Source organism: Chanodichthys erythropterus, chromosome 7 (assembly GCF_024489055.1).
Source record: "Chanodichthys erythropterus isolate Z2021 chromosome 7, ASM2448905v1, whole genome shotgun sequence".
NCBI classification, from domain to species: Eukaryota; Metazoa; Chordata; class Actinopteri; order Cypriniformes; family Xenocyprididae; genus Chanodichthys; species Chanodichthys erythropterus.
In genome coordinates this window covers 22,937,881-22,960,276 of record NC_090227.1, presented here as the reverse complement: position 1 = coordinate 22,960,276, position 22,396 = coordinate 22,937,881, and the positions used below count along the sequence as shown (strand labels likewise).

The 22,396-nt window shown below is 36.0% G+C and overlaps 2 protein-coding genes and 1 long non-coding RNA gene across 3 annotated transcripts in view; 2 read left to right on the top strand and 1 right to left on the bottom strand.

The window, feature by feature from the left end:
- The window catches only part of LOC137023184 (rho guanine nucleotide exchange factor 17-like), a 121,079-nt gene extending 101,664 nt beyond the window's left edge, over positions 1–19,415 (top strand). The window contains exons 13-21 of the mRNA XM_067389920.1: positions 1,769–2,030; positions 3,819–4,060; positions 4,417–4,657; positions 6,961–7,047; positions 7,142–7,209; positions 7,295–7,443; positions 10,752–10,926; positions 11,314–11,586; positions 13,296–19,415. Coding sequence (XP_067246021.1) covers positions 1,769–2,030; positions 3,819–4,060; positions 4,417–4,657; positions 6,961–7,047; positions 7,142–7,209; positions 7,295–7,443; positions 10,752–10,926; positions 11,314–11,586; positions 13,296–13,507 — 1,709 coding nt within the window. The 3' untranslated portion in view covers positions 13,508–19,415. The remainder of the gene's footprint in view (positions 1–1,768; positions 2,031–3,818; positions 4,061–4,416; positions 4,658–6,960; positions 7,048–7,141; positions 7,210–7,294; positions 7,444–10,751; positions 10,927–11,313; positions 11,587–13,295) is intronic.
- LOC137023186 (uncharacterized) lies at positions 1,935–21,852 on the bottom strand. Its single transcript, XR_010895488.1, has 3 exons — positions 21,734–21,852; positions 21,598–21,648; positions 1,935–2,071 (listed from the first exon to the last, which is right to left on the bottom strand). It is a non-coding gene; the product is annotated as an uncharacterized lncRNA (long non-coding RNA).
- The window catches only part of relt (RELT TNF receptor), a 38,409-nt gene continuing 36,293 nt past the window's right edge, over positions 20,281–22,396 (top strand). The window contains exon 1 of the mRNA XM_067389921.1: positions 20,281–20,758. The gene's annotated coding sequence lies outside the window, so the exon portion shown is untranslated. The remainder of the gene's footprint in view (positions 20,759–22,396) is intronic.

Genomic DNA, 22,396 nt, shown 5'->3' with positions numbered 1-22,396 from the left:
CAGTGCAAAGACTCCAAGATGGGAGTGATGTGCTCACTTGTCCTGGATCTTGTCAGGATTCTGGCTGCTGAGTTTTGGACATACTGTAATCTGTTTATGGTAGATTTGGAAACCCCAGCAAGCAGAGCATTACAATAATCGATACGAGAAAAGATAAATGAATTGATCAGTTTTTCAGCCGCCGAGAAAGATAACATGGGGCGCAATCGTGCAATATTTCTAAGATGAAAAAATGAAGTTTTGACCATATTTTGGACATGAGGATCAAATGTTAAATTTGCATCAAATATCACCCCCAAATTTTTTAATTTAGTTTGAAACTCCAAAGCAGAGCCATCCACCATTAAGGTTACAGCATCAGCTTTACGAATTTGTTGGGGTGAACCGATGAGCATAACCTCAGTCTTATCGCTGTTAAGACAGAGAAAATTATGAGACATCCAAATTTTTATCTCAGAGATGCAGTGTTCTAGAAAGCCAACAGCCGTATTATCGCCAGGTTTTGAATGAATATAAATCTGGGTGTCGTCTGCATAAAAATGGAACTTAAGACCCAAGGATCTGAGAAGTTGACCCAGGGGGAAAATGTACATACTAAAAAGCAAGGGACTCAAAACAGATCCCTGGGGAACTCCAAATTGCACTGCCCCAACTTTGGATCTGCATCCCCCCAGGGACACAAACTGCCTTCGATCGGAGAGGAAAGACTTGAACCATTTTAATACTGTGTCAGTAACACCAAAAACAGTTTCCAAACAATTGAGTAAAACAAAATGATCCACTGTGTCAAAAGCTGCACTGAGATCGAGAAGAATAAGAATTGAAAGACAGCCAGAGTCCGCAGCGATTAACAAGTCATTTGTGACCTTAACTAATGCTGTTTCAGTGCTATGTAATTTGCGGAAACCAGATTGGAGGGGCTCAAAAAGATTATTGACAGAGAGGTGAGCGTATAATTGAGAAGCCACAGTTCGCTCAAGCAATTTAGCGAGAAAGGGTAGATTTGAGATGGGACGAAAATTATTAAGGTTGTCCCAGTCTGCGTTGGTCAGACATACACTACATACACTACATATATTCATGAACTATACTGCACTTTATTCGTTACAAAGCCCAAGAAATACTAGTAGGGACCAAAAGTGATGTCTGGAAGGGACACTAAACTTGATAAATGGTATTATAATAATAATAATAATAATAATAATATAAAATATATAATAATGAAAAATAATAAAGGTATTTATCTGTCAAAATGATTTGGCCAAAAAAAGCATAAAAGAAATTCATCCATTTCAGTGGAAAAAGCATACAATTTACTACAACATAATCAGTTATCTATATTTCACTGATTCCATCTTGTTTTTGCATGAGTTCATATTTTCTTTATATGACATCCTGGCCAGAAATAAGTCCGCACAATTTTCATTGCATTATCACAAATAAAACAATTGACTCGAAGCACAACTATGCAATATGCTTACAAAATCTTTCACAAATTCTTAATAACATTTAAATAAAGGGTGAAGATGTCAATTTTCTTATGCCGGACATCACTTTTGGCCACTACTGCTTATTTGTGACAAAAAACAAATACTGCATATATACATGAGAAAACCAATAAATACTGTATTTATGATATACTTCATATTAGCCCAGCAAATATAGTGTATATATTAATGGAAAAGACAATACATGCTATGTATTCCTGATAAGCTTTACATATTGTACTTATTCATCGAAAGCACCCTATTTTCTATCTTCTGTCCAGCCATGAACAAAGATCAGTGGGACCCAGAGTTCCTGAAGGCCATTCCCATCATGAAGACCCGCAGCGGGATGCAGTTTTCCTGCGCCTCCCCCAGCCACAGCTGTCCAGAGAACACATATGAGGTGTGGGTGTGTAACAGCGACGGGTATGTGGGTCAGGTGTGTCTGCTGAACATTCGAGACGAGCCCACGGTGGAGGCCTGCATCGCCGTCTGCTCCGCTCGCATCATCTGCATCGCCGCCGTGCCGGGCCTGAAGAACAGGTGAGACAGACTCGCCCGAGACCCGACGGCCCTAAACGCACCTGTCAGGACAGATCCTCCTGTTAAATACTAATAATAGATGAACTGTGTTGATAAACACCATGAGACTGTATGTGAGAATCCCCATACAGATACGACATGCTCACACTGCTAATGAGAACATTCTAGGTTATTTTCCACCTAATGTGGATGCTCTGCTTGTGTGGCATGATCATTTCAACATCCTTCAATGTATATAAATGAACAGTACAGTTCTAGTCCTACCAATTAATTTTTTGGACTGTACTATATAGGGGTGTAATGGTACACAGAAGTGTACCATTGTGATGTTGTCTGATATGTGTCAGCATGTTGGTCGTACATTGTCCACGACACAAATCGGCACAATGCCAAATGATTTTCTCACATTATAACAACGGAAACAACTTAAAATACTCCATTGATTATGGTCATACAGATAAGAGTAAGACATCATTCAAAACTGTCTATTTTTTTTTGTGTACACTCACAATAAAAACAAAACATAGTGCTTTTGTGAAATAAGGCAAACAAACATGATGCCACTTTCTGCCGTCCCGGTATCCTTTCTGTGAAATTTGTGTAGCGCTCACAAAAATTAATCGAAACTCAGCGTATAGGCTACTAGCAAGCTCTTGCTACCATCTAAACTCTTGTTTTGGGTTGATGGGTAAATTGTATCTGCTTCTTCTGTTCTTTTTCCTGTTGTGGGGGTTAGCACACAGTGTTGAATTACCACTTGCAAACGTTTACATTAGCTGATCAGCTTACAGTGTAAGTCTCGTCACTTTCCATTGTCAATTGCGCGCATTCCTGTTGTATGTTCTCAAAGGATTAGTTCACTTTCAAATAAAAATTTCCTGATAATTTACTCACCCTCATGTCATCCAAGATGTTCATATCTTTCTTTCTTCAGTCGAAAAGAAATTAAGGTTTTGATGAAAATTCCAGATTTATTCTCCTATTCTACTTGCAGAAAAAACGGAACTGGCACCGCTTTTGTTCCGTAAGTAGAATAGGGAAGGCGTAGGACATCCAGCGTAAGCTTTTTGAGGAATACGGAAGGCGTTTGTAAGGCATTTGTGTTTATAAAGCATATACAATTTTTTTTTTTTTTAAATGACCGATCGTTTCGCTAGAAAAGCCCTTTGAAACTGCACTAAAATTAATTTTGACCTTCAACCATTTTGAGTCTATTGAAGTCCACTATAAGGAGAATAATCCTGGAATATTTTCATCAAAAACCTTAATTTCTTTTTGACTGAAGAAAGAAGGACATGGACATCTTGGATAACATGGGGGTGAGTAAATTATCAGGAAATTTTTATTTGAAAGTGAACTAATCCTTTAATATGCTAACCTGTGCGAGCATCAAGTCTGAGGAGAAGAGCAACTCTTTCCAATATTTTAAATTTGGACTGCAGTACTCATTTCAACCACTAGCTGATCGTATTACATACTGCACTTTTAAGGATGATTTAGATAGGGATGTCCAAACTTGGTCCTGGAGGGCCAGAGTTTAGCTCCAACTTGGCTCAACACACCTGCCTAGAAGTTTCTACTATGCCTAGTAAGACCTTGATTAGCTGGTTCACGTGTTTAGTTGGGGTTGGAGCTAAACTCTGCAGGACAGTGGTCCTCCAGGAGTAGGATTTGACCCCTGCTTTATAGATATATAAAGCAGGTTTGCCTCTATAGCTGTATAAAATCTAATGGATTTTTAAACATATATGCGGTTTGCATGTGCAAAAATGTCCATTCTGTCTGCAGAGAACGTGTCAGTCATTCCACGCCCTCCGCCCCATCTGAGTCAAATCCTACGGCGTCTACACAACCCCAGCTCCATATCTGCATCTCTGGCTCGTCTCTGGAGCTCAGCGAGCCCCCCACAGTGCCCGCCGCAGAGCTTGTTCCTTTCGACAGCGATGACACCGATGATGAAGACTCTCCCAGCCCTTCATCAACACTACAGAGTCAAGCCTCCCATTCCACCATTTCATCCAGCTTCGGCAGTGAGTTAAAGCACATTTACAGTCTCTATAATCACATAAAGTACGCTATCTGTCAAAAGTTTGGAATAATTAAGTTTTTTTTTTTTTTTTTTATAAGTCTTTTATGCTCACCAAGGCTGCATATTATTCTATTTGAATATATACTAAAATGTATGTTATTCCTTTTGACAAAGCTGATCTTTTTAGGCATCATTACTCCAGTCTTCAGTATGCTGATTTGCTTATTATCTTTGAGCATAAGAGACTTCTTTCAAAAACATGAAAAAATCTTTTGACAGGCAGCATAGCTTATACTCATTTGTTTTGCAGTTTGTCTTATTAATGATGTTTTTTTTATTATTATTTGTTTCTATCAGATGATGAGGCAGCTGTTTCAAAGGACATGGCCACAGAGACCACCAGCTCCGAGGAGGAACAAGAGTTTCCCGTCCCCAACTCATTCGGGCACCCTCGGCTCAGTGCGGAAAGTCCCATGGACGGCCGTGCCATGCGGCGGTCCAGTCGAGGGTCCTTCACCCGTGCCAGCCTGGAAGACCTGCTGAGCATCGACCCGGAGGCGTACCAGAGCTCTGTCTGGCTCGGGACAGAGGACGGCTGGTGGGTCAATGCATGATGGCGGATTTACAAGAATAATACACTTAACTTCTGTAATGTGATATTAGAGTGTGATACAGCACGGTACTTGATTTTGACATTTTAGCATTACGTATATACTGTGATAGTATTTTTAATTTTTTTTTTTAATTAGCTTTTGTTTTTGTATTTTTCAGATTTAGTCATTTAATTTTGACATTTTTAAAATAATTCTATTTAGCTTTAATTAATATCTATTTCAGTATTCAGGTTTTTTTTTTTACTTCAACTTATTAATTTCAAAGCAACATTTCAAATTTTTTAGTTTTTTTTATATCAGCATAAATAAAAGCAATATTATTTTTGATAAAGACTTTTTTTCTCTAAAAATTAAATGCTGTTGAAATAGGCCTAAAAATGAACACCTAAAACTTAGGGTTATTTCACCCAAAAATGAAATTTCTGTCATTAATTAATCACCCTCATGTCATTTCACACTTGTAAGACCTTCGTTCATCTTCGGAACACAAATAAAGATATTTTTGATAAAATTCGATGGCTCAGTGAGGCCTCCATTGCCTGCAAGATAATTAATACTTTCAAAGTCAAGTGAACCACTGAAATTTTGAAACATTTCACTTATGACATAACAAAGCCTCATTTACTGAAATCACATGACTTTTGATACACGCTCCAAACCACTGATTCGAAACAAAAGATTTGTAAATCTTTGAAGCTTCATGAAGCAGTGTTTTGAAATCACCCATCACTATAAATTGTTCAATAAAGTCGTTATTTTAATTTTTTTGGCACACAAAAAGTATCCTCATCAATTCATAACATTAAGGTTGAACCACTGTAGTCACATGTCTTTAGTAGCTTTCTGGGCATTTAAAGGGTTAGTTATCTTGCTTTCAATGGACACCTCACTGAGCCATCGGATTTTATCAAAAATATCTTCATTTGTGTTCCGAAGATGAACAAAGGTCTTACCGGTGTGGAAGAACATGAGGGTGAGTAATTAATGACAGAATTTCATTTTTGGGCGAACTAACTCTTTATAACCAAAAAAAGAAAATAAATAAGGGCCAATTTTAATTCCATGTTAACTTTTAAGTATATTTTTGGTAAAACAAATATTATAATAATTTTCATTAAGTCATTAACAAACCCTATATAATGCTCAACTTATCATTCAGTTAAATGTATATCAGTCATATTTCAGTTTCATGATGGTTCTGATTATTTTAATGTAAAATGAATGGTCTGTTATGTAATGAACGCTAATATTATAAGCGTTCAAACTTGTGTTTAGACAACATTTAAAACCCACGGGCCTAATTAAAAGCTGAACGGGAGTAGCACCTAATGATGCAATCACATTTTACTGCACAAAGCGTCCCCTTGCTGTTCCTTCTGTTTGGGGTTTAATTCTCACCTCAGGTGACCCTGATCTGACTACAGTACCGCCCCTTTACCGCGTTCCCAGTGAGACACGCATTATCTCATGCTCAGACCTGCCCATGTCCTCAGTGCATCCTGTCTCTTTCCATACAAGCCTTTACTCTCCTTCACACAAGCAGGTGTGAAGTGTTTGTTCATGCCTCAATGCTGGTCGACAGTCAAAACAAACAAAACACAATAAGATGTCTTAGGGAGCACTTTACTTGATGCATGTCTATATACTGCATTTTTGTAAGGAAAACTTGTGTGGTGATGTCACACCTCGGGTGTGCTTTATTTTCTAATAATTCAACGGCTTGGAGTTACACATCTATAGCTCAACTTTTATTTATGAGAACATGCAACTGATTTGTTTCTTTAACTACATATTGTAAATAATTACTCTGATTAAAGTCTCATGAGCCTTAAGTACAGTACACATAACACAGGTCCATTGTGAGTAAGGTGAAGCCATTGTGAGCCAGTTAATGTTTTCAAAACTGATGATAATGTTTCTTGAGCAGCAAATCAGCATATTAGAATGATTTCTGAAGGATCATGTGACACTGACGACTGGAGTAATGATGCTGAAAATTCAGCTTTGCATTACAGGAATAAATTACATTTTAAAATATATTCAAATAAAAAACAAGTTACATTTTGTAATAATATTTCACATTATTATTGTTTTTACTGTATGTTTTTATCAAATAAATGCAGCCTTGGTGAGCATAAGAGACTTTTCAAAAACAAAAATTGTACCGACCCCAAACTTTTGAATGATAGTGTAACTTAAATTTGTTATACCAGTTAAAAAAAAAAGTTATGTTTCATAAGCATAATAATGTTGTAATCATGAATATTTCACTGTCTTTTTTTTTCAGCATTCATGTGTACCAGTCGTCAGACAACATCAGAAACCGGAAGAACAGTATGAAGATGCAACATTCTGCTTCTATACTCTGTATTCTGTAAGCAGTCGCTTGCCTCATTGATTTGTTGCCATATTAACTTATCCAGTGTCAGTGTGGAATCTCAACATCTTTTTTTATTTTTTATTCCAAGGTATCTTGACAACAAAGTGTTTGTGTCTCTGGCAAACGGGGAGGTCATTGTTTATCAGAGGGAAGCAGGTGAGAACAGATTCATTCAGAATGATTAATTTAGTATCAATATGAGTGATTTACAAAAAGTCTCTATCCTTTTTCTGCATAACAGGAAGTTTCTGGGATCCTCAGAGTTCTCAAACGCTGTGTTTGGGCTCTCCAAGCGGACCGGTGACCAAAATGGTACCTGTGGCGGGAAAACTGTGGTGTGGCTGTCAGAACCGGGTCCTTATCATCAACACCAGCACTTTAATACAAGAGGTCAGATGCAAATTACATGCAGAGGAGACATTTTGATTTAAAAGACAATGAATATTCAATAACCTTTTTGATTCAGCTGCATTGACACCATCATACGAGAACAAAATTTGAATTTAATTGAGCTGGATAATGACACTAACTTTGTAACATTAGTTATATATATTTTTTTTGGGGGGGGGGATAGTAAAAATCCTGGATGGAAACTTAAGATGCACATAAAAATGCATGCGATGAATTGATAAGACATGCGCATAAACTAAAATGGAAACACGTTTACCAAAACATTTATGATTTACAAAAAAGAGCCACAGTGGTTTCTCTATGGAAGCTCGTTTCCGCAATGAAATAAAAAATGTAAAAAAAAAAGGTAATTGCGAGGTAATTTTTATCTCACAATTCTGACTTCGCAATTGTTTGTATCTTACAATTCTTACTTTTTTAGATATAAACTCACAATTGCGAGTTATAAAGTCAGAATTGTGAGGGGAAAAAGACTGACGTTTTTTCTCAGAATTGCGAGTTTATACTGTATCTCACAATTCTGACTTTATATTGCAATTCTGACTATAACACGCAATTCTGACTTTATAACACGCAATTCTGACTTTATATTGCAATTCTGACTTTATAACAAGCAGTTCTGACTTTATAACAAGCAGTTCTGACTTTGTCTTGCAATTCTGACTTTATAACACACAATTCTGACTTTGTCTTGCAATGCTGACTTTATCATGCAATTCTGACTTTATAACAAGCAGTTCTGACTTTGTCTTGCAATTCTGACTTTATAACCCACAATTCTGACTTTGTCTTGCAATTCTGACTTTATAACCCACAATTCTGACTTTATGAAACACAATTCTGACTTTATAAAACACAATTCTGACTTTATATCATGCAATTCTGACTTTTCTTGCAATTCTGACTTTATAACCCACAATTCTGACTTTATAACCCACAATTCTGACTTTATAAAACACAATTCTGACTTTATAAAACACAATTCTGACTTTATATCATGCAATTCTGACTTTGTCTTGCAATTCTGACTTTATAACCCACAATTCTGACTTTATAACCCACAATTCTGACTTTATAACCCACAATTCTGACTTTATAAAACACAATTCTGACTTTATAAAACACAATTCTGACTTTATATCATGCAATTCTGACTTTGTCTTGCAATTCTGACTTTATAACCCACATTTCTGACTTTATAACCCACAATTCTGACTTTATAAAACACAATTCTGACTTTATATCATGCAATTCTGACATTGTCATGCAATTCTGACTTTATCATGCAATTCTGACTTTATAACACACAATTCTGACTTTGTCTTGCAATTCTGACTTTACATCGCAATTCTGACAATAATACGCAATTCTGACTTTATATCATGCAATTCTGACTTTATAACAAGCAGTTCTGACTTTGTCTTGCAATTCTGACTTTATAACCCACAATTCTGACTTTATGAAACACAATTCTGACTTTATAAAACACAATTCTGACTTTATATCATGCAATTCTGACTTTTCTTGCAATTCTGACTTTATAACCCACAATTCTGACTTTATAAAACACAATTCTGACTTTATAAAACACAATTCTGACTTTATATCATGCAATTCTGACTTTGTCTTGCAATTCTGACTTTATCATGCAATTCTGACTTTATAACACACAATTCTGACTTTTCTTGCAATTCTGACTTTATAACCCACAATTCTGACTTTATAACCCACAATTCTGACTTTATAAAACACAATTCTGACTTTATAAAACACAATTCTGACTTTATATCATGCAATTCTGACTTTGTCTTGCAATTCTGACTTTATAACCCACATTTCTGACTTTATAAAACACAATTCTGACTTTATATCATGCAATTCTGACTTTGTCTTGCAATTCTGACTTTATCATGCAATTCTGACTTTATAACACACAATTCTGACTTTTCTTGCAATTCTGACTTTATAACCCACAATTCTGACTTTATAACCCACAATTCTGACTTTATAACCCACAATTCTGACTTTATAAAACACAATTCTGACTTTATATCATGCAATTCTGACTTTGTCTTGCAATTCTGACTTTATCATGCAATTCTGACTTTATAACACACAATTCTGACTTTGTCTTGCAATTCTGACTTTACATCGCAATTCTGACAATAATACGCAATTCTGACTTTATATCATGCGATTGTGACTTTATATCATGCAATTCTGACTTTATAACACACAATTCTGACATTGTCATGCAATTCTGACTTTATCATGCAATTCTGACTTTATAACACACAATTCTGACTTTGTCTTGCAATTCTGACTTTACATCGCAATTCTGACAATAATACGCAATTCTGACTTTATATCATGCGATTGTGACTTTATATCATGCAATTCTGACTTTATAACACACAATTCTGACTTTGTCTTGCAATTCTGACTTTATAACCCACAATTCTGACTTTGTCTTGCAATTCTGACTTTATAACCCACAATTCTGACTTTATGAAACACAATTCTGACTTTATAAAACACAATTCTGACTTTATATCATGCAATTCTGACTTTATATCACAATTCTGACTTTGTAAGACGCAATTCTGACTTTATAACTCACAATGTGAGTTTAAATCTCGCAAATCTGAGAAAAAAAGTCAGAATTGTGAGATATAAACTCGCAACTGTGAGGGAAAAAATTACCTTTTTAATTTTTTTTATTTAGTGGCGGAAACCAGGTTCCATACTTCCCCGATTGCAGCAACTTCCATTTTATTACAGATATTTTGGGCCAGTTTTTTAGAAAGTGATGATTTTGTTCTCTTGAACACATGGGATGGAAACAGTGCTTTATTAGCAAATGTTTTATGCGATATTCCAATTTTGGAATTAAATATGTTATATTCTTAACTTTAGATGGAAATTGAACTGAATAATGACACTATTTTCTGTAAAGCTGCTTTACAGCTTAAATTGAATTTGTTTCATTAGTAATGAAATTTAGTAAATTAACAATGTATTTTTTTCTGTTTTTCTGTTTTCACATTTTTTCTGCATTAATGTGAAGCAACTTTGAAACAATCTGTATTGCAAAAGGCACTATATAAATAAATGTGACTTGATTATTGGAATCAACAGATTAAACATTTAAAATATGATGATTACAACTAAATATCTACTTGACATCACATTCATGCACAAGTATAGACATTCATCAACTTTATTCATTTTTAGCAACATGCAATTTTCAAATTCTGTCTCATTATCTATTTTATTTTTTTCTTCAGCACTCATTCCAAGTAGGTCAGGACAGCGGGCGCTGTGTGACCAGTATGGTGAGCTACGGCAAAGGCGTGTGGATCGCTCTGCAGGGCAGTGCTCATGTGCGGCTGTACCACGCCTCCACCTATGAGAGCCTCACAGAGGTTGACGTGGCACCAGCCGTGCACAAGATGCTTGCAGGTATTGTTTATTGTGCATTCAGTCATAATTTTCACCTTCTGCATGCTAAAACAAGGAGGAAAAAATCAGCAACACTTTATAGCAATAGTCTACTATAGACATTCTATTCTGCAACTGTCAACAAGCAGTCATTAAAGTATTAGTAGACTGCCTAATATCTGTTAACTCTTTATTTTGATGCTCCCCCAACACACATTCTACTGACTATAAGTAACTTTGCAAGTGCATGTCGACTTATACTATTAACCCTAACAGTCTACTAATGCTCTAATGAGAGTTAGTTGACATGTATTTGCAAAGTTACTTATAGTTAGTAGAATGTTAAAAGCTGATTTTATAAAACCATTTGCAAATACAGTAAATCCCTTTCTCATTTTTTTCTTTTAGGCTCTGATGCTATTATCCGGCAACACAAAGCAGCATGTTTGCGGATCACCGCTCTTCTGGCATGTAAGGACCTGCTTTGGATTGGCACCAGTGCAGGGGTGGTCCTGACTCTAGCCATCCCACCAGTGTCCTCCAGCACTGGGCCGGGAACTGTGCGTGCTCCCCTCCTCCCCATGGGCTCCGCCCATGGCCACACCGGACACGTTCGCTTCCTCACATGCATTGAGCTGCCCGAGGGCTTTGATGTCAACTTCCCACCTACGTCGGAATCAGGTTTGTTTCTCGCAACCTATTGCAGTGTGCGTAATATTAACAGATTTGGCAACAAAACTGCATATTAATCATTTATAAATGCATTACAGAAATACAGAAAACCTGAATGAGGCATTGTTCTGTGTTTCTATATGTTATTAAAGGGATAGTTCACCCAAAAATGAAAATTCTGTCTTTAATATGACTTCCATAGTATGGAGAAAAAAAATATAATTTGGAAGTCGATGGGGCCCATCAACTGTTTGGTTATCGACATTCTTCAAAATATCTTTCATAGATCAAGAAAGAAATTCATACAGGTTTGGAACAACTTGAGGGTGAGCAAATGATGACAGAATTTTCATTTTTGGGTGTAGCGATCATTTTTGTAGGGTAACTATCCCTTTAAGTTACAACCTGAAATCCAGAGATTTCAGTGACTTAAAGGATTAGTTCACTTTAAAATGAAATTACCCCAAGATTTACTCACCCTCAAGCTATCCTAGGTGTATATGACTTTCTTCTTTCTGATGAACACAATCTATATTTATTATATTAATAAATTTCCTGATGCGTCAAAGCTTTATAATGGCAATGAACAGGAAACGAGTACGAAGCTCAAGAAAGTGCATCGATCCATCATAAACGTACTCCACACAGTTCTGGGGGCATTAATAAAGGCCTACTGAAGTGAAGCAATGCATTTGTGTAAGAAAAATATCCATATTTAACAAATTATAAAGTAAAATACCTAGCTTCCGCCAGACCGCCTTCCATGTTCAACTTATGAAGAAACCGTAACACCTCTTGCAGTTCGAAACGCAAGGCTAGATATTTTACTTTGTAACTTTACTTTCAACATGCAATTACAGACCTGCAAAAGAAATTATGCAGTTTTATTTCATTTAATTTTATTTCACTCAAATCAGCTAGAACACACATATTACTGTTGTTGTTAGACAATTTGCTGTATCATTTAAAACACCAAACTTCCTTTTCTACAGTTGCACTGCTGTTGACCGTTGTGATTTCCCACATTTATTTTTCAACAAGCAGACTGTGATTATTATGAACCCAATTACACCTGCTATTCACATCCATCTCAACTGGTCAGAGATAAAACGGGTCCAAATCATTTTGCGATCGCATCTCTCAAACCATCACATTTGTAGTGTAAACGTAGTGTAAATGCGTCTTAATGCATCCCACACAACAGAAAAGGACCGCCTACTTACCTGTCAGTCAACCATTGAGTTTTGAGTGTTTTAAACTCGCCTGCTTTGACTAGTACTAGTGAACGGATGCATCCAAGATGAATGTTAAAGGCTTAGTTCACCCAAAAATAAAAATTCTATCATTTACTCACCCTCATGTTGTTCCAAACCTGTATAAATTTCTTTGCTCTGCTGAACACAAAGGAAGATATTTAAAAGAATGTTTGTAATCAAGCAGATCTCGCCCCCATTGACTACCATAGTATTATTTTCCTACTATGAAAATCAATGGGGGAGAAAGATCTGCTTGATTACAAACATTCTTCCTTTGTGTACAGCAGAACAAAGAAATTCATACAGGTTTGGAACAACTTGAGGGGGAGTAAATGATGACAGAATGTTCATTTTTCGGTGAACTATCCGTTTAACACTAGACTTTAAATATAGCTTATCAATAAAAAGCTACAAAATGGCATCAAATGATGAATGTGTGTGTTTTATTCATTTTTATTACAGTGAACTCGGCACAGAACAACTCTGAGAGCAGCAGCGGAGGCCTGCAGAGACGAGACTCAGCCCGACGGCGCGCCTCCACCCTCCTGCCCGTCAAATCCAACCTGCTGGTCATCAGCGGTGGAGACGGCTATGAAGACTTTAGACTGACCAATAGCAGCGAGACGGTGGGACGGGACGACAGCACCAACCACTTACTGCTGTGGCGCGTGTAACGGACGCCCCGCCCCCACGACAAAAGCCGCTGGACAAGCCCACGCACTTCCCCCCGAAACCCCCGCCCCTTCCTGTTCTCTAATGCGTTGTGTACAAGCGTGTAACACGTCAACAAACGGGGTGTTTGTTTTTCGTTACGTTGTGTTATGTCATTTTGTTTCTTGGTGTGAAATATAGATCTCGCTTGCCATGTGGTGTTTCCTGTGGGCGCTTTTGAATATTGTGTTGAAACTTTAGAAGCAGCTTTAAAAGCGGACAGAGAAGAAAAATGATTGTATAAACCCTCACAGGGAAGAAGAGAAGATCATTAGAGAAAGAGAAAAAAAAACAGGAACAGGTGAAGTAAGAAAGGAAGAAAGAATTGTTCGGTTGTTGTTGGATAGAGAGAAGGTTTGAACGCATCGCACGAGGCAGGAAGGATATTGTGGGTAATGCGTGGATGGATGTACAGAGGGGAAAGACGAGTTTTTTTCATCCTTCACTTTGTCCGCACACTTTTATGGTCAACTACTGGTCTCGACAGACTGTGATTTGATTCGAGAATGAAGATGTTTTTGTTAAACCTCTCGTCTGTGCCGAGATGAGAGTTTATCTTACGTAACCAATGTGCAATATAAGGCTAGAGTACCTACAAACCGCTATACCACACACACACACACACACACACTTTACTACTCAAATAACCAACAAACTCACAATCAAGAGTTATTACACTATCACTTTATTCTTTTGGTTATAAAATCAATTTTATGTATAAAAAAATAAGACATTCACTATATTATGTAAAAGAACAGCAATGACATTCCATATATAGGTATTGTGACAAAAAATCCTTTTGTACAGTATTTATGTTTTTTCATTTTTAGTTAAGTCTTTTTTTATAGCACTTAATTTATAAATAAGGTAGTCTGGCGCTTTTCTCTACTGAAAGATTTTGACACTCAACTGAGGTCGCGTTTGTGAGATTAATAACATTTTTTGGAAACCTTATTTGACTGGTCATATTTCACCCTAAAATCAAAAGATATAAAATAATAATTTTGCATAAAGAAAATAAAGTCTATCTTCAGGAGCATTTATGATTTTTGCATTGTGTTATTTTATTCACAATTAAGCACATTTCCCCCTCATTTTTAAAAATTGTAATGCAAAAACAATCTCATTCACATTACTGTAAAACCTTCTTTTAAGGCAATTTTTTAAATTAAATTTAGTACAACAAACACTATAGTAGGACTATGTATTTTACAGATGTACTGTATTTTTCACATTACAATAATGAGATCTTTGGGGGAAATGTGACTAATTGTCATAAAATATATAGTGCATTTGAATTAAAATAATTTGAATTATAACCTGGACAAGTTTTTGACAGGTTTCATGAGATTCACCCACGGACAGCTTTGTAATTTCAGTCGTCGTTTTCATCACCGTGGTAATTTAGGAAAAGGGAATTGCTCGGATGTTGTTTCTAAAGACTGCCTTGATTTGACATATACAGTTTGGAGTTGAAAGATAAACTCTGTGCTCTTTTGTGAGTAGATTACGACAGGAAAAATGAAGTCAGACGGGTTACAGCCCTTCAGCTACACGTGGCCGCTTATGAGAGACAATTAACTGCTAAACCGCTCTGCCTGCGCCGCCCGCCATCAGGTGGGTCGACTTCCTGTTAAATGAGCAATTTCAGCTGCCTTAGTTTGTCTGGAAAGAACCGAGTCAGTCACAAACACACCCAAATATTCGCTCACCTGCATCCAAAACACGCTGAATGACCCGAAGGATGAGAAGTTAGACGGAAATCCATGGGAATATTTCACGAGTTTGTTTTATTGTTTGATCTGTGTAGATATGAACGGTGGAAATCATCAGAAAATAACTTCTTATCACAAACAAGATCCTATTTTCATAAACTGAGTCTGCATTTTCAAGTTTTAAGCAAATATCTAAATCAATCAGTGATGATAGTCGAGTCTTACTGTTGTAAATGACCCTCTCAGCCCTTTCTGGTGAAAGACGTCATCAATGTTTATTGTAAATATTGGTATATATTGCCTTTCTCTGTACATAGTGTTCTCACAGTCCACGATTGTTCATATGAATCTAATGGCATATTTTTATAAGTATTTTTGTCTATTTTTTTTCCTCGTTTGGAATGTGCCGTCTCATTTAAATTAAAACTATTACAGTATTTTAAAAGAAGAGAAGAAAATCCGCTCTGCATCTGCGGGTTCTGTAACAGTCCTCATGCTTTTTTCACACCGTTGTACTATTTTGTCACTGTGGGTTTCTTTGTAATTAAACATTTCACTGATGCCAGAATCTCGAGGCTTTGGGAACTCATTTAAAAACACGCTTACACGTGATCTCAGTCGGATCACAGTCAAATGAGTCACTGTCAGTGTCAGGAAGTTAGGTTTTTTGATTGTAAACTGCCACCTTCGGAAGAAAGGAAACAAGACTCTTTTGAAAAGGTCAATTTTTTTAAGGAAATTAAATGAAGACAAAAATATCTTGAGATAGGCCTATGTCTAAACAGAATAATAAAAGAAAACATATTAAATAATAATACATACACACACACACACACACACAAATGTTAGACCTATCTAATATTTTTCAATAACTTTGATAACTTTTGTTTTCCAGGGTGTCACAGTTTTATTCAGATTTTTATATGAGGTAAAATTATGCAGTAATAGGATTGCTCACAAAATGTAGGACATGTGTGGTGATTCAAATAACAAGATCATTTTAGTTTTGGTCTTTTGTGTTGTGTTGTATTGGTAACGTAAATCCATTTAACATTTCCCATAAACTAGGTGATGATTCACACGTGTGATTAATAAAAGCAGTGAGTAGTAAGTGTAAAATATGAATAAAGTGTGAATCATCAAGTGTGAATTAAAATAACGTAATGTTGTTCTACAAATTTTGGCAAAATTGACTTTTAATGGATCCTTTTCACAGACTGTCATAAATATCGTAATTCCTGCACAGTTTTTTATATTTTCATTTTTTTTTTTTTTTTAAATGTGTGTACATTTATAACACGATACATGGTATTATATTACCTTAGCATCGAATTACGAAAAACTGGTTAATGCTGTTGGGAGTGACTGCCTTTTAAAAATAACATCTTTCTTTATGCCAAAAATCATTAGGATATTAAGTAAAGATCATGTTCCATGAAGGTATTTTGTAAATTTCCAGTAGTAAATATATCAAAAATGTATTTTTGTGAGTGGATATGCATTGCTAAGGACTTCATCTGGACCACTTTAAAGCTGATTTTCTCAGTCTTTTCTCGGTCTGATTCCAGATTTTCACATAGTTGTATCTCGGCAAAATATCCTATCCGAACAAACCATACATCAATGGAAAGCTTATTTATTCAGCTTTCAGATGACCTATAAATCATTTCCAATTTCAAAAAATTGACCCTTATGACTGGTTTTGTGGTCCAGGGTCACATATATTTTAGAATTATTTAAAAGTTATTCCTGTTGATGTCAAAGCATCATTACTCCACTCTTCAGTGTCACATGATCCTTCAGAAATCATTCTAATATGCTGATTTGCTGCTCAAGAAACATTTCTTATTATCAATGTTGAAAACCGTTGTGCTGCTTCATATTTCTGTGGAAACCATGACTTTTTTTTTTTTTACTAGGAATACTACAAAGAACATTTATTTGAAACAGAAACCCGTTTCAACGTTATAAATGTCTTTACTGTCACTTTTGATCAATTTAATTGATCCTCGCTGAATAAAGTATTAATTTCTTAAAAAAAAAAACATACATAATGCAGCGCTTGTGTTGCTGGTGTGTCATCAGCAGTGTTCTGAATGACTGTCCAACATTGACCCAAACTGAATGAAATACACAAGACCAATTCACGTCATCTCACAGCGAACTAGTTATGCAAGAGCACAAAGGAAGCTTTATAATGTCACGCAATGAACATTCAGCGCCTGATAATGCAGTTCATGGTTTGTGTGAGAGATCTGGTTTTATTCTGACGCACAATTCAGTGCAGTTGGCGTAGAAGAAACTAAAGAATGATGCAGCCTACAGGAGCTCAGTCTCTCTCAGGTTACAGAGTAACCATGAAGAAACATTTAATTAAAGATTTAGAGCATTTTTAAGGTTTCTAAAGAAGCATCAATTAAGCTAAATACACACACGCAGACAAAGGTTGAATAAATTATGCACTTTGTACCAGCAAGGAGGATCACAGTTAGGGCCATGTAGATAGAATAAAGGGACTAAAGGCTTTTAATGTTTGATGATGCTTTTATCCAATTATATTTTTAGGGTTGTTGTGCTGAAAGGATTCTCTGTCTTTGCCATCAAATGAACAGTTTTTCAAAAACCAGAAATGTAATGTGTCTTGCATTTGAATTTGAATTATGGTTAGGCTACACCTTATTTCGAGGTTCTACTAACCATAAGTAATTTTCAACTACATGTCAGCTAACTGTTATTAGAGCATTAGTAGACTGTTAGGGTTTGGGTTAGTAAGTTGACATGTAGTTGCAAAGTTACAGTCAGTGAATGTCTGTTTATGGAGCATCAAAATAAAATGTTAGCAGATATTAAGCAGACAGTCTAGTATACTCTAAAGACTGGTATTTTACATGTAGGCCTAGTTGCAGTTACTTACAGTTAGTAGAATGTCTAAAGTGAACTATCAAAATAAAGTGTTACAAGAATTACCAGCAGGGTTGCCAGATTTTCACAACAAAACTAGCCCAATTGCATTCCGGGGGGGTAAAATCCACATTTTTGGCGGGGTTCCCCAGGTAAAATTTGCATTCCAGGGGCTAAATATCATTTTATGTGGGGTCGCTTCATCCCATCAACATGAAAACAACCTGTGGCAGTGTAAAAGTAGCCAATTTTTGAAGGAAAACCGCAGACTTGGCAATACTGATTACTAGTAATGTTTGATTATTATTGAATATAAGCTGAAAAATATCAAATACTTTGTATAGGCCTACTTTTGCAGTTTTTTTAATTGGTTAAGGTGTTTAAACCTGAAAGCTAATTACAAATGTTGTGTTAATATGATCAAATGTGCAGTTACACACTTTAAAGGCAGGTGAGCTTATGTATTATATGCATTCATTAATGTTTAAATCTTTAATGTCCACAATACTGGATGGTTACTCGCATCTTTAAGCAACATTTGGGTGCCATTCGTTGTATAGTGACGTGAATCACGGAATAACCGGAATAACGTGATATTAACGTGAGATTCTGTTAAATTGCCCTGCAGCATGAGTGCATTCCATGAGCACAGCGCTGGAGACACAGAAACATGCAAAACCAAAAGAGCAGAGTTTATGTAGACATATTTAGTTGAAATATAAGGTAAGGTGTTTGCTTTTGTATTTCTTCCACATGTCATGAAAAAATACTATAGTAATTTATTGTAAATATTATAGTGTTTTTGAACCATACCAGGCAGTAGCCTGAAGTACTTGAATTAATTTGTTGTGGTAATTCTATAGTTGCTGTGGTAATATAACAACTATAGTAATATAAACAAATTACTTTACCCAAATATTGTAGTAAGTTTTTATACAACTATAGGGTATATTATGCTACTATATAAAAACTATACTACAGTATATATTACAGTTTATCAGTTCACTATAGTTAACACTACAATATGCTATAGCATTCATTAACAAAGTGTTGTAAATACTATAATATATACAGTATAATTTACTATGTGGTGCAAAAACATGATAGGTTTATAGTATTTATTCATGTAAGAGAGATATTTTTCTCCTTCTTTACTGAATTAGCTATTTTACTTGGAAACATGTTAAATGAATGTCATTTCATGATCAACCCAAGGGTTTTCTCTTCACTAACTTCACTTTTCAAGTTTCAGGGCTTTTTCTTAACAGCTACTTTAGCTTGATGAGATCTGACAGCCACTAAAAACCGCCAAAACACTAGGTGGTTTTTAGTGGCTGTCAGATCTCGTCAAGTTCACACAAGTGTAGAGAATCAGGGACATTCTAAAACACTTAAAGGTGCTCTAAGCGATCCTGGGTGGAGTAACTTCATGTTGACGTTTGAAGTTTTGTCAAACAAAACAGAGGCTAGCTAGACCCTCCCTCCTCCTCCTCCTCCTCCTCCTCCCCCTCCCCTCCGTGCTTCCTGAAACATGAACGCGCATTTAAAATCATTCTTGTCGGTTATTGGCTGGAGCATGTTTATTATGTTTTGTGGTCCAGGCTGCACCAGTTTGTTTTTATTGCCGTTTTCGGAGCTTGTGGCGACTACAGAGACCGCGTTTTTTTACAGAGTGTTCGGGGACAGGCAGCTAGCGGAGATGTTTGCTGTATGTGACAAAAAATGTTTTGGCCTAAAAACGCGTGACATCACTTAGAGCACCTTTTAACATGAAAAACGCTTAACGCGGCTACTAAGACAGTGATTTTAACCGACCAAACTCACTACATATCACGCTAATAAAGTATACTATGTGCAAAAAATCAGATGAGCCCAGAATATGATCTTAACACGTTTAATAACACGTTTAACCTTTTCCTATAACCGTTATAAGAAAAGGCTTAACGTGGCTTAATGTAGCCTACTAAGACAGTGATTTTAAATGACCAGACTCACTAAATATCATACTAATAAAGTATACTATGTTATATTCTGGGCACATCTGATTTTTTGCACATAGTATACTTTATTAGCATGATATTTAGTGAGTTTGGTCGATTAAAATCACTGTACATTAAGCCACGTTAAGCGTTTTAGAATGTCCCGAGAATCACAGTAACTTTTATTAAAATGATCCACTTTATCGTTTTTAACCGTGCACATTTCGTTTTTGTTTTCTTGAAAAAGGCCTAAATAAATGACGTTTGGTTTGATATTTTGAAATGGCCACTGTATGTCGTAATAGGTTTTAATACCCTCAATAAATAAATTATTTATTTTCTTTTTTTCAAAATACATTCGTATAAGATGTTAAAAATGCGTCAAATCTTCACAGGAACGAGAAAGAGAGAGAGAGAAAGAGAGCGAGAGAGCGGGGGAGGAGCAGCTCATATTACACAGTGTGTGACGTGTTTGTCTCGGTTATCGTGACTTGATTCAAATGTTGGATCGCTCTTCTCATCTCTGCGGTTCTGATTCTCTCTCTCTCTTTGTGTAATTATAGATTACACATTCGGCATATGATGATTATAGGACACTTATGAATTCACAATAAAACAGGTAAGATACAAACTTTATTCAGTGTGTGTGTGTATAATAGTTCATTAACGGATGGGGACAGTTGCAGTGCGGATGCGGCATTTCTGCCGGGATGTTTTCTGTAACTTCTGAATTCAGTTGTATCCTGTAGTATATACTGTATACTCAGATGACTGTAGATACTGTACTGAGCTGTACTTCAATATGCTGGTATGTTTAGAGTTTGAGATATGAAGAGTTTTGCCTGAAACGTTCCGCATTGAAGACAATAGTGTGCTGCGTTGAGTTTGCTAGTGTTTCGTGAGAGGCTATTCTTACTGCGCTCGTTCACTTCAAGGGTGCCTGTCACTCTTATTTAAACACGTTAAATGCTTGATTTTAAGTGCTTCAACCGCATTATATATAGTTTTCATAATGATTAACTTTGATGTAGCCTACATAGGCTAATTATTTTTTTTTTTTAATTATAGTCATTACTTTATTATTATCTGAAATCCTCCTTGACAGACGCACTGTGTACTATGTAGTACTGGAGAATCAAGACTTGGTAGAACTTTCATCGTAACATAAACAAATACTCTAACATTAAGCTGTATAATGCTAAACAGATCTGATCATTTATTATGGTTCTACAGCAGTACTAGTCACTATGGTATTTTGGTAGAAACTATGGTTACGCTGATACATTGTTGTATAGGGAAATTCTGATCTGTTAAATGTTATAATTAAAAATTCATTAAATGAACTGTTTCCTTTACAAATGCAAATACATGAACTATTATTTGAAAACAAGCATTTTAAGATTGACCAAAATGACATTGAAATTGCAGCCAGTATTTTACTGTATGTTGTGAACTTACCATCAGAGGTCTATAAGCGTCTCATCATACCTGCTACAAGGTACATAGAATCTGATATATGAGAGTAGAATGAGGAACAGCATTTATTTGTTTTATGAAACGAAGCATAACATAATAATATATTGCCATCATTTACCTCCTCTGATGGTGTCATCAACTTCAGCTGTATAAATCATTCAGGGATCACGAATTGTTCTGCTCTTTTCTAGTGAACTTGGTTTACTAAAGCAGTGAGCATGTTTAAATACATCTCATCATAATGTGTCGCCCACTGGGCAGCTTCACAGACACACACACACACACACTTACACAACTTCTGGCAATAGACTTTGGCACACACTGCGCCAGCTGCGGTTTATACCAGCTGGAAACACATGTTTGTGCTGCATGCATAATTTATAGTCTGCACTATAAACAAAAATGCTGGGTTATAAAACATTGTACAACTTATGTGTCAGCCTATAGGAACATGTTGGATATATCCCAAAATTCCCATTTAAAAAACGTTTAAGTTACAAGGCGCCACCCTTGTCGTTATATTTAACATCTATTGTAAACCCTACATGAATATTATAGTGAATCGCAGCATTGGCACAGAGCCTGATCTATTATAAACCAGGATGTACAGTAATTGCGATGTCTTTGTAGTTCTACATCTTTTTTTCTCAAACACTCTTAGACCTCAACATGTTTTATGCTCACGTTTCAACTAGTTATTGCCGTGTTCAGCATTACCTGCTTTATGAGGCATGCAAAATACTTTAGTAACTTTAAGGCTCATAAAGCAGTGTGATTAAAT